The following is a 12,827-nucleotide window of genomic DNA, read 5'->3' on the forward strand; positions in this document are numbered from 1 at the left end:
GGAGGAGTCAGTATGGCCCGCAGACTAAAACCCTGCCATAGACTGACATCTGACACTTGCACTGACAATGCTTGTCTCGCTCTTGCGTTAATCTGTGATCTTGTAGTGTTAATCACTTACATATGTTACCGAGACAAATGTATTATTACTCGACGCTAAATATTTTTGGTGTATAAGGCGCAATCGATTCAGGCTGTAATATAATATTGAGACAGAGATTTGTAAACCATATTTAAAACTGAAAGACATTTCCAGGAGAAAATATAGCATCTGACAATCTACATCTGCTTACACATCTACAAGATTACTCTGCAACTCACAATTAAGTGCCTGGCAGAGGGTTCATCGAACCACCTTCAAGCTACTTTTCCACCATTCCACTCTCGAATGGAGCGCGGGAGAAACGCACACTGAACTCATTCCGTGAGATATCTGACTTATCTTACCTTATTGTGATGCTCATTTCTCCCTACGTATATTTTCAAACTCTGAGGAATAAGTTGGTGGTCGAAATTTCATGAGTAGGTCCTGCTGCAACGAAAAAAGCCATTGTTTTAATGACTGCCACCTCAATTTTGCGAATTATTTCCATGTCACTCTCTCACCTAAAAATGGCTCTGAGCACTATGGGACTTAACTTCTGAGGCCATCGGGCCCCTAGAACTTAGAACTAACTAACGTAAGGACGATCACACACATCCATGCACGAGGCAGGATTCGAACCTGCGACCGTAGCGGTCGCGCGGTTCCAGACTGTAGCGCCTAGAAGCGCTCGGCCAACCTGGCCGGCTCTCTCACCTACTTTGTGGTAATACAAAACAAGCTGCCCTTCTCGGAATTTTTACGATGGTTATTCATCAATCCTATATGAATCGCATCCCACACTCCACAGCAGTCTTCCTGAAGTGGCCGGACGAGTGTAGTGTAGGCAGTCTCTTTAGTAGACCTGGTACATTTTCTAAGTGTTCTGCCAATAAATCGCAGTCTTTGGTTTTCTTCCTCCACAACATTACCTGTGTCGTCGTTCCAGTTTAAGTTATTCGTAATTGTAATCCCTAAGTATTTAGCTGAGTTTACAGCCCTTACATTTGTGTGATTTATCGTGTAACTAAAATTTAGCGGATTCAGTTTAGTGATCATGTGGATGACTTCACACGTTTCATTGTTTAGAGTCAATTGCCAGTTTGTGCCCCATATAATATGTAATCTAAATCATTTTGCGATTCGTTTTGATCATCTGATGAGTTTCAAAGAAAATAAATGACAGCATCGTCTGAAGACAGTCTAAGTGGGCTGCGCAGTTCGTTTCGTAAATCTTTTGTGTAGATCAGGAACAGCAGTCAGCCTATAACACTTCCTTGGGGAATGCCAGATATTACAGGGTTATTACAAATGATTGAAGCGATTTCACAGCTCTACAATAACTTTATTACTTGAGATATTTTCACAATGCTTTGCACACACATACAAAAACTCAAAAAGTTTTTTTAGGCATTCACAAATGTTCGATATGTGCCCCTTTAGTGATTCGGCAGACATCAAGCCGATAATCGAGTTCCTCCCACACTCGGCGCAGCATGTCCCCATCAATGAGTTCGAAAGCATGGTTGATGCGAGCTCGCAGTTCTGGCACGTTTCTTGGTAGAGGAGGTTTAAACACTGAATCTTTCACATAACCCCACAGAAAGAAATCGCACGGGGTTAAGTCGGGAGAGCGTGGAGGACATGACACGAATTGCTGATCATGATCTCCACCACGACCGATCCATCGGTTTTCCAATCACCTGTTTAAGAAATGCCGAACATCATGATGGAAGTGCCGTGGAGCACCATCCTGTTGAAAGATTAAGTCGGCGCTGTCGGTCTCCAGTTGTGGCATGAGCCAATTGTCCAGCATGTCCAGATACACGTGTCCTGTAACGTTTTTTTCGCAGAAGAAAAAGGGGCCGTAAACTTTAAACCGTGAGATTGCACAAAACACGTTAACTTTTGGTGAATTGCGAATTTGCTGCACGAATGCGTGAGGATTCTCTACCGCCCAGATTCGCACATTCTGTCTGTTCACCATTAAGAAAAAATGTTGCTTCATCACTGAACACAAGTTTCGCACTGAACGCATCCTCTTCCGTGAGCTGTTGCAACCGCGCCGAAAATTCAAAGCGTTTGACTTTGTCATCGGGTGTCGGGGCTTGTAGCAATTGTAAACGGTAAGGCTTCTGCTTTAGCCTTTTCCGTAAGATTTTCCAAACCGTCGGCTGTGGTACGTTTAGCTCCCTGCTTGCTTTATTCGTCGACTTCCGCGGGCTACGCGTGAAACTTGCCCGCACGCGTTCAACCGTGTCTTCGCCCACTGCAGGCCGACCCGTTGATTTCCCCTTACAGAGGCATCCAGAGGCTTTAAACTGCGCATACCATCGCCGAATGGAGTTAGCAGTTGGTGGATCTTTGTTGAAGTTCGTCCTGAAGTGTCGTTGCACTGTTATGACTGACTGATGTGAGTGCATTTCAAGCACGACATACGCTTTCTCGGCTCCTGTCGCCATTTTGTCTCAGTGCGCTCTCGAGCGCTCTGGCGGCAGAAACCTGAAATGCGGCTTCAGCCGAACAAAACTTTATGAGTTTTTCTAGGGATCTTTAGTGTGTCGTGACCACATGTCAATGAATGGAGCTACAGTGAATTTATGAAATTGCTTCAATCATTTGTAATAGCCCTGTACTTCTTTTCTACTCGATGACTTTCCATCAGTTACTGCGCACTGTGACCCTGTTCGCCATCTGGATTTGCACCTCCTTGTGTTTATCGCGTTTGGAGTTAAAATTGTTGAATGCAAGGTCGACCTGTTACGCAAAACACCGATATTTACTAAATGATTACAAAATTACGGGAATATTTAGTTCAAGCAACAATTTGTTTTTTTTAGTTAATACCTTTACACTCGGTTTGCAGATGACAAGCTACCTGTAATAAATAATACACAAGTGGTCCTGAAAAACTATGTAAACCGAGAGTAAAGCTATTAACTGAAGAAACAAACTGTTGTTTGAACTAAATATTCCCGTAATTTTGTAATCCTTTAGTAAAACTTTCACATTACAGATTAAATAAAGTAGAAACCCACAGATGATGGCACAGAGGTGCTGAAATACGTTTGGGAACTTGGAAGAAACGATGTTTAGCATAACTGGCGGACTTTGTGACCTTCCTGAGAGGAAATCATCAATACTGTCTCGCAACTAAGGCGATACTCCACAGGCACGAAATTTGATTAGAAGACGGTTATGAGGAACAGTGTCGGAAGGCCTCTGGAAGCCTGAAAATACGGAATCAGTTTGACTTTCCTAGTCGATAACAGTCAGCACTTCGTGAAAAAATGCCCTCTGGAAATCTGAAAATATGGAATCAGTTTGACGTTCTCAATCGATAATACTCATTATTTCGTGAGCATAAGGAGCTAGTTGTGTTTCACAAGAACGATCTTTTCTGAATCGGTGTTGGCCATTTGTGAATCAGTCGTTTTCTTCGAGGTAATTCATAAGGTTCGAAAACAGTATAAGTTTCAAAGTCCTATTCTAAATCTACATTAGCGATGTTGTTTTTGTTGTGGTCTTCAGTCCTGAGACTGGTTTGATGCAGCTCTCCATGCTACTCTATCCTGTGCACGCTTCTTCATCTCCCAGTACCTACTGCAGCCTACATCCTTCTGAATCTGCTTAGTGTATTCATCTCTTGGTCTCCCTCTACGATTTTTACCCTCCACGCTGCCCTCCAATGCTAAATTTGTGATCCCTTGATGCCTCAGAACATGTCCTACCAACCGATCCCTTCTTCTAGTCAAGATGTGCCACAAACTTCTCTTCTCCCCAATCCTATTCAATACCTCCTCATTAGTTACGTGATCTACCCACCTTATCCTCAGCATTCTTCTGTAGCACCACATTTCGAAAGCTTTTATTCTCTTCTTGTCCAAACTGGTTATCGTCCATGTTTCACATCCATACATGGCTACACTCCATACACTCCATTAGCGATATGGGTCTGTAATTTAGCTGATTACTCGTACTTGCCTGTCTGGGTACTGGTGTGACTTGCGCAACTTTCCAGTCTTTGGGTACGGATCTTTCACCGAGTGAGCGGTTGTATCCGACTGGTAAGTATGGGGCTATTGTATAAGCATACTCTGAAGGGAACCTGACTGGTATACAGTCTGAACCGGCGGCCTTACCTTTGGTTGGTTGTTTGGTCTGGGGGAAAAGAGCAAACAGCGAGATCGTCGCTCCCGTCGGATTAGAGAAGGATGGGTAAGGAAGTCGGCCGTGTCCCTTCAAAGGCACCATCCCGGTATTTGTCTCCAGCGATTTAGGGGAATCACGGAAAACCTAAATCGGAAAGTCGGACCCGGGTTTGAACGTCGTCCTCCCTAATGCGAGTCCAGTGTGCTAACCACTGCGTCGCCTCGCTCGGTTGGCCTTGCCTTTATTAAGTGTTTTAAGCTGCTTTGCTACACCGTGAATATCTACTGTAGTTCTAAGCATGTTGGCCTTTGTTCTTGATTCGAGTTGCAGAATAGTTACTTCTTCTTCTTTGGCGAAGGAATTTCAGAAGACCATGTGTAGCAACTCTCCTCAATATGATCTCCATTGGTACCGCACAATTAAGGTACTGACTGCGTATTGCCGCTGGTGTACTTTACATACGACGAGAATCTCACTGTGGTTTGTGGCAGATTTGGAGAGAGAGCTTCGTCATGCTCTTGCAGAAGTAGAAGTACCCTACTGGCCATTAAAATTGCTAAACCACGAAGATGACGTGCTACAGACACGGAAATTTAACCGACAGGAAGAAGATGCTGTGATATGCAAATGATTAGCTTTTCATAGCATTCACACAAGGTTGGCGCCGGTGGCGACACCTACAACGTGCTGACATGAGCCAAGTTTCCAACCGATTTCTCATACACAGACAGCAGTTGACAGGCGTTGCCTGGTGAAACGTTGTTGTGATGCCACGTGTAAGGAGGAGAAATGCGTACCATCACGTTTCCGACTTTGATAAAGGTCGGATTGTAGCCTATCGCGATTGCGGTATATCGTATCGACATTGTTGCTCGCGTTGGTCGAGATCCAATGACTGTTAGCAGAATACGGACTCAGTGGGTTCAGGAGGATAATACGGAACGCCGTGCTGGATCCCAACGGCCCCGTATCACTAGCAGTCGAGATGACAGGCATCTTATGAGCATGGCTGTAACGGATCGTGCAGCCACGTCTCGATCCCTGAGTGAACAGATGGGGACGTTTGCAAGACAATAACCATCTGCACGAACAGTTCGACGACGTTTGCAGCAGCACGGACTATCAGCTCGGAGACCACGGCTGGGGTTACCCTTGACGCTGCGTCACAGACAGGAGCGCCTGCGATGGTGTACTCAATGACAAACCTCGGTGCACGAATGGCAAAACGTCATTTTTTCGGATGAATCCAGGTTCTGTTTACAGCATCATGATGGTCGCATCCGTGTTTGGCGACATCGTGCTGAACGCACATTGGAAGCGTGTATTCGTCATCGCCATACTGGCGTATCACCCGGCGTGATGGGATGGGGTGCCTTTGGTTACACGTCTCGGTCACCTCTGGTTCGCATGGACGGCACTTTGAGCAGTGGACGTTACATTTCAGATGTGTTACGACCCGTGGCTCTACCCTTCATTCGATCCCTGCGAAACCCTACATTTCAGCAGGATCATGCATAACCGCATGTTGCAGGTCCTGTATGGGCCTTTCTGGATACACAAATTGTTCGACTGCTGCCCTGGATAGCACATTCTCCAGTTCTCTCACCAACCGAAAACGTCTGGTCAATGGTGGCCGAGCAACTGGCTCGTTACAATACGCCAGTCACTACTCTTGATGGACTGTGGTATCGTGTTGAAGCTGCATGGGCCGCTGTACCTGTACACGCCATCCAAGCTGTGTTTCACTCAATGCCAAGGCGTACCAAGGCTGTTATTACGGCCAGAGGTGGTCGTTCTGGGTTCTGATATCTCAGGATCTATGCACCGAAATTGCGAGAAAATGTAATCACATGTCACTTCTAGTATAATATATTTGTCCAATGAATACCCGTTTATCATCTGCATTTCTTCTTGGTGTAGCAATTTTAATGGCCGGTAATGTATTAAACGCATGTCACACTGAAGTTCGCGCTAAATTTCGAGCGTCTGTAAAACTCCGCCAATCTTGAGGGTTTTGCGTTCTTTTAAATTTGACGTGCTTATTTTCGTTCCTTCTGGAACAGTTTTCTGATCTGTTTTGTGTACCAAGGTGGGACTATTACTAGCCTTATTAAATTACTTGGTATATACCTCTCAATTGCTGTCGATACCATTTCTTTTAATTTAAATCACATCTTACCTACGCTTACAAAGTCAGAGAGGAAGGAGCGGAGACTGTCTCCTAGGAAGGTGTCAAGCGAATTTTTATCTGTATTTTATACAAATATATTTAAATTTATTGCTTACGAACTGCAAAATAAAACTAAAGAAATTGCAAAAAGTTAGGATTTTGAAGCGTTGGCAGTTCGATAAACTGAAGGAACCAGAGGTTTTTGAGACATTTAGAGGGAATATTAGGTCCCGTTGGACTGAGACGGGGGAAACTAATACAATGGAAAACAAATGGGTAGCTTCGAGAGGTGAAAAAGGGAAGGCATTACAGGATCACCTATGAAAAAAGACATCTTCTCTACGACAAGGGAAGGAGGTCACATAACTTGACTGGTTTGTTCTTTCTCATCCACCGTACGGCTCGAATCTCGCACCTTATCCCTTCCGCCTGGTTGGCCAAATGAATGATGCATTCCACGGGAAGCAGTACATATGTAATGGGGAGGTTATTGATGCAGCAAGAGGTTGGCTCCGACAGGAGTGGTACCATGCGAGCATACACCCGCTCCTACTAAGGTGGCGTAACGGCGTCCCATTAAACAGAAATTGTGTTGAAAAAGAGAGTTTCGCAGCCAAAGAGTGGGGAATGACATGGTGTATCGGAACGCTGCTGAATGAAACCAACCTACTTTCAGAAAAAAAAATTTGCGCTACTTATTGAACGGCCCTTTTAATTCTGTCAGAGACTGTAAAGTTATTACAAGACCGTTTGAATGTAATGGGTGGTGTCTTGAAATGAAGGTATGACATGAATATCAACAAAGTTACGTAATTACGAAATTAGACCACAGAATGAGACCCTGAAAGCAGTCGATGAGTTTTGCTATTTGGACAACAAGACCCGTAGTAGACAGGATACAGAACAGGAAGAAAGCCACTTGAGAAACAGAGGGAAATATTAATACCTAACGTAAATAGGTAAACAGCTTAGATGAGAAGCGAACAAAAGGCTTTGAAACGTGGTGCGACAGAATATTCTGAAGATTAGATGGGCAGATAGCGTAACTAATGAGGAGGTACTGAATCTAATTGAAAAAAAAAAAAGAAATCTGTGGCACAGCTTGACTAAAAAGGAGGGCTATTTTGATAGGATATATCCTGAGGCAACAAGGAATCGTCAGTTTGGTAGTGGAAGGCAGTGTAGCGGGTATAAACTGTAAACACAAAACCTAGTCTTGAATGCAGTAGGGAGGTTAAAGTGCATTTAGGCTGCAGTAGTTATCCAGAGATGAGAGACTTGCAAAGCTTGGAGAATCTATTCATCTTTGCAAGAGATTTTTCACTCGTTAAAAAAACGAAAGAAATACCTTTCGATAAGAAAACTGGTTTCACTACCTGGATTGATAGAGTGAATGATACACTAATCGTATAACTAAGATACATTACAGTATACACGATATCGTTTGATAAAAACCTCATTTTGGGTAATATACTGGAGAGTAAAAGCTATGTTATTTCTTACGGCAGTCGCCCTGTACAAAGCCACCCGTTTGGGAAGACCGTTAGAGTACCGAGAAGATAATTGAAGTGTACTCACCTCGCGAAGAGCTCGTTGAGCAGGCGTACCAACTCTTCGGCCGTGCACTGGTCTGAGAGGCTTGTGAAACCGCAGATGTCGGCGAACAGGATGCTGCAGAAAGACAGACGTACAATTAGTGTGACAGCAGTTTAGTAACAACTGAGTGACTGAATATGCAAGGTTATTTATCTGTCAGTATTGATCCGCAACGTCTTCAAAACCCACACATAAGATTTTCATTTTCTCTCACTCCCTTTGCTATAGACCAAAACAGACAGGACTTTTTTGGGAGGAAATTTAATGAAGCTAAATTTTGTACGGGGATACATTTTCACCGGAGACCATGGTTTTCGAGTAATTCAAGAAAACGCGTTTGAAGGTCTCTTTTGAACCTTTTTCTTGAATAATTCGAAAACTGCAGCCTCGAGTGAAAAGTATCCACAGCACATAATTTAACTACATTAAAGTTCCTACAAGAATATCCTGTATATTTTTTCTGTAGGACTAATGGTTGCATATGGAGAGTGAGAAAATATGAAAATCTTGCATGCGGTATTTGAGGGCATTGGAGGTTGCATAAAACACATCGATAGGGGCAGCTAGGTGACCCTGTATTCACAGGCTTTCAGAAACAATCTGAAAAAGTAGTGAGGGTGTGGCGGGGTAGGTTGTGCTGAGAGATAATTTTTCGGACAAAATTCGATACGTTGGGCTGTTTCCGAGTCAGTTAGCATTGAAGTTACCCAATCAGTCCATTTCGTGCGCAAATTCAAGTGGCCCGCCAGAGATGGTGCCACCAAACGTGTTTCTCGTTTGGTTTCCTAAAACCGAACAAGAGAGCAATACAAGAACTTGACATGAGACTTCAGAAGTGATCGAACGCGAGACAAAGACTGAGCAGTCTCGCGCACTATCATGCATGCTATCAGAAGAACTGACACTAATTGCATCTGGCGGACCGTTTGTATTTGCGTGCGGGGAGGTCAACTTTTAAGTTTTAAATTTTTATTTTAGATTCGGATTCTGCGGGAAAAAAAATCTGGAACAATTGTTTCCATTCTTGGTACACGATGCAGCAATCGGTGGAAGAGTTACGAAAGAGCACACTGAAATCAGTCAGCCTCATGGTGAGATTGGAGGGGATTCCCCTAAATCAAGCATCCTCATGGTTCGGGGGCTCACCGAAATCGGTCCTGAAGCGAACAAGAAAGTATGTAACTTTAAATGTAGTTTATTTGTCAGACTCTTTTAAATGACTAAATGTAAAAGTTTTCCAGCAACATCAAATTTGTAAAACTAAATTAAAATTTTAACTATAATATCAACTGTTTGGAACAGAAAGGTTTATATTTCTATCAGAAATATAAAGTATATTAAGTGAATCGGTTCATAATTGCAAAACTCGTAAAATTTTTGTTTTGTCGAGAACAGCAATAATCAGCTACGAATGGTCAAAAAAATGTTTCTGGTAAACCGTAGGCTTTTTTTTTTGTTGGTAGAATTCGAATCTGCAATGCATATGGTGTGTTCCCATTTGAAAACTGAAAGTTGATCTGCAAGGGGTACGTGGGGGGGGGGGGCTGGTGGAGGAGGGGCAGTTTCAGAATAGAGAAGTGCCCTTCTTGAAAATGGCTCTGAGCACTATGGGACTTAATATCTTAGGTCATCAGTCCCCTAGAACTTAGAACTACTTAAACCTAACTAACCTAAGGACATCACACACATCCATGCCCGAGGCAGGATTCGAACCTGCGACCGTAGCAGTCTCCCGGTTCCGGACTGCAGCGCCTAGAACCGCACGGCCACCGCGGCCGGCCCTTCTTGAAAATATTAACTTTTCATCTGAAGCAAATTTTTCGTACAATGCGTATTTTTCGAGATATATAGTTAGTCCATGTTAAAAGGAACACCCCATACACGAACGAGAAGGTACAAAACGGAGTGACGTGGGACAATGTTGAAGAGGTGATTGTTCAGCAGTGCATCGATAGGGTCTACAGGAATTTTCAATACTAGGGTATCTGTCAGGTTTGACCACAGACGTAACGGTGATTGCTGCTCTGGTGCAGATTTCTTTACACCGCTATATGCTGTCATATTTTAGTCAATTTAGAGAGAAATTACGTTTTTAATCTCAACTGTGTGTAAGAAAGAAAACACTATCCTTCCCCTTTTGGTGGGAGTTATAATATTTAGTCGATTTATCCATCTGTTTTTCTTTGCGATGAACATTTTTTCCTCAAAATTTTTACTCTTTCTCGGGGTACCCACTACAGCTGCTTTTTTATGGTACTCGGTTGGTGTACTTTCTGATAAATATTTAAAGTTCTTGTGTGGTAATCGTTTCGATTTATTACTGATACATACGCCGTGAGATCGTGGGTATCTGGTCACTCTTTTTTTAATAGAGGTAGGGGTGTAAATGTGGAAACCCAGTTTGTTTACTTCTCTTTCAGCTTCAAAAATTAGCCAAAGCTAATTCATAATGTTTTAGCAATGAATGTAATATTATGAAACACAAAAACTAAATATGTTAATAATTAAAAAAACATTATCTGGTTGCACAACAACTCATTAATTTTTGAACAAGTGCGGGTAGTGTGGAAAGGCCTTAAATTTGTGGGAAACGAAAACTATTAAACATTTTAGGAACTATTTTATTTCATATTAAATTAAAATTACACAAAAATATTTTTAAACGCAACTGTAATAGAAAAGTGCTTCATAAGCGAAGTTCACTTGCAAAAATCGCATATGTAAATATCTCCTTCATTTCTGGCACACCAAGAGTGACTCCACTCCTCACACACTACAAACTTAATCCACAACTCTCCCCGAACGTCTGTGGAAAATGCGCGTCCACAAAAAATGGCATATTCTTAAGTGGGTTTTTCTTCCCCAACTGGGAGATCCAATTCTGACTCGCCTGAAGAGACAGTTGGTGCATTGGGTTCTTCATCTGAATCCTCAGGTAACTTAAGGAGGGTTTGCTGCACTCAGCTTCCAAAATATCAAAAAACTTGTCTACTGCTTCTTTGTTGAACCCGTTTGCTCTCGAGAATGAGGTCCCCATAGGTTTGTGGATTGTGAGTTTATTTCTGTGTCGTCTAAGAACAAGGTCAAACCAAGCTCTACCTGAAGCATTTGAAGTAAAAGGATGATTAATATTATTTTTTCCACTAGCTGATATGCCATTCTCTTGACATCTAATCTGGTAAGGCCGTAGAAGCGATTATCCATTTCAGTGAGATTCTGTACCAACTGTTTCTCAATAGCATCAGGTAGTACAGACTTACGTCCAAGTCTCAAAGAAACACATTCTTCAGGTGACATATTACTATGTACAAACCTTTGAAGTGTCGTCTGAGGTACACTGAAAGCTTTTACTGCTCTTCTTAACCCCACCTGCTTTCCCTTGAGGCTATTATAGCCTTAATCGTGTTTCCAGCAACCCACTTCTTCACAATAGCTCTTGGTTTCCGATCAGTTAGCTTTCGTGGCATCTAGAAACAGACGCAAAACATATTGGAAGTAATGTGTTTGATGTTGGTATAGTGGAAACGTTTCCACAATGCCATCGTATGTATGCTTCCACATTACCTACACAATGGCCATTTTAAATTTCGGTGGGTTACATCAAGCAACTATCCATTTAAGGTTGACAAACGACTCCTAAAACCTTCTATGCACCTCCCTTTATAAGCTATCAGACGTAAAGAAAAGATAACTACAAAGTATGTGGATAAATGTAATACCAAACCTTACCTCGAAAAAGGTTTAGAAAATGCGCGAACGTAAACTGCATCACTGCCGCGGCGTCTCTTGCTCAACTGACTGCTAACCCTCTGCCGTGACAAACAGGAAAACATTGCAACTTCTTCTGGCTGCCCCGCTACAGTGCAGCACTCTGCAGGCCAGATACTAGACCTTTCCACACTACCCACACCCTTCCACATTTACACCCCTACCTCTACTGATTTGACCACTAGTTGTTACGAGAGGCAGATTCGCCAATATCAATGGAGATGGTGGGTAATGCGTTGTCACTGGAGAAGCAGCGACAGCAGAACTGGTCAGTCAGAGGAGCAAAGTGTTGTTGTTGTTGTGGTCTTCAGTCCTGAGACTGGTTTGATGCAGCTCTCCATGCTACTCTATCCTGTGCAAGCTTCTTCATCTCCCAGTACCTACTGCAACCTACATCCTTCTGAATCTGCTTAGTGTATTCATCTCTTGGTCTCCCTCTACGATTTTTACCCTCCACGCTGCCCTCCAATGCTAAATTTGTGATTCCTTGATACCTCAAAACATGTCCTACCAACCGATCCCTTCTTCTAGTCAAGTTGTGCTACAAACTTCTCTTCTCCCCAGTCCTATTCAATACCTCCTCATTAGTTACGTGATCTACCCACCTTATCTTCAGCATTCTTCTGTAGCACCACATTTCGAAAGCTTCTATTCTCTTCTTGTCCAAACTAGTTATCGTCCATGTTTCACTTCCATACATGGCTACACTCCATACAAATACTTTCAGAAACGACTTCCTGACATTTAAATCTATACTCGATGTTAACAAATTTCTCTTCTTCAGAAACGCTTTCCTTGCCATTGCCAGTCTACATTTTATATCCTCTCTACTTCGACCATCATCAGTTATTTTACTCCCTAAATAGCAAAACTCCTTTACTACTTTAAGTGTCTCATTTCCTAATCTAATTCCCTCAGCATCACCCGATTTAATTTGACTACATTCCATTATCCTCGTTTTGCTTTTGTTGATGTTCATCTTATACCCTCCTTTCAAGACACTGTCCATTCCGTTCAACTGCTCTTCCAAGTCCTTTGCTGTCTCTGACAGAATTACAAT

General features: G+C 42.7%; 1 protein-coding gene across 1 annotated transcript in view; it reads right to left on the reverse strand.

Moving 5' to 3' along the window:
- The window catches only part of LOC126213071 (adenylate cyclase type 5-like), a 779,221-nt gene that overhangs the window by 540,148 nt on the left and 226,246 nt on the right, over nucleotides 1–12,827 (reverse strand). Inside the window, exon 3 of the mRNA XM_049940658.1 lies at nucleotides 7,982–8,074. Within this exon, the coding sequence (XP_049796615.1) occupies nucleotides 7,982–8,074 (93 nt within the window). The remainder of the gene's footprint in view (nucleotides 1–7,981; nucleotides 8,075–12,827) is intronic.

Source organism: Schistocerca nitens, chromosome 11 (genome assembly GCF_023898315.1).
Source record: "Schistocerca nitens isolate TAMUIC-IGC-003100 chromosome 11, iqSchNite1.1, whole genome shotgun sequence".
Taxonomy (NCBI): Eukaryota; Metazoa; Arthropoda; class Insecta; order Orthoptera; family Acrididae; genus Schistocerca; species Schistocerca nitens.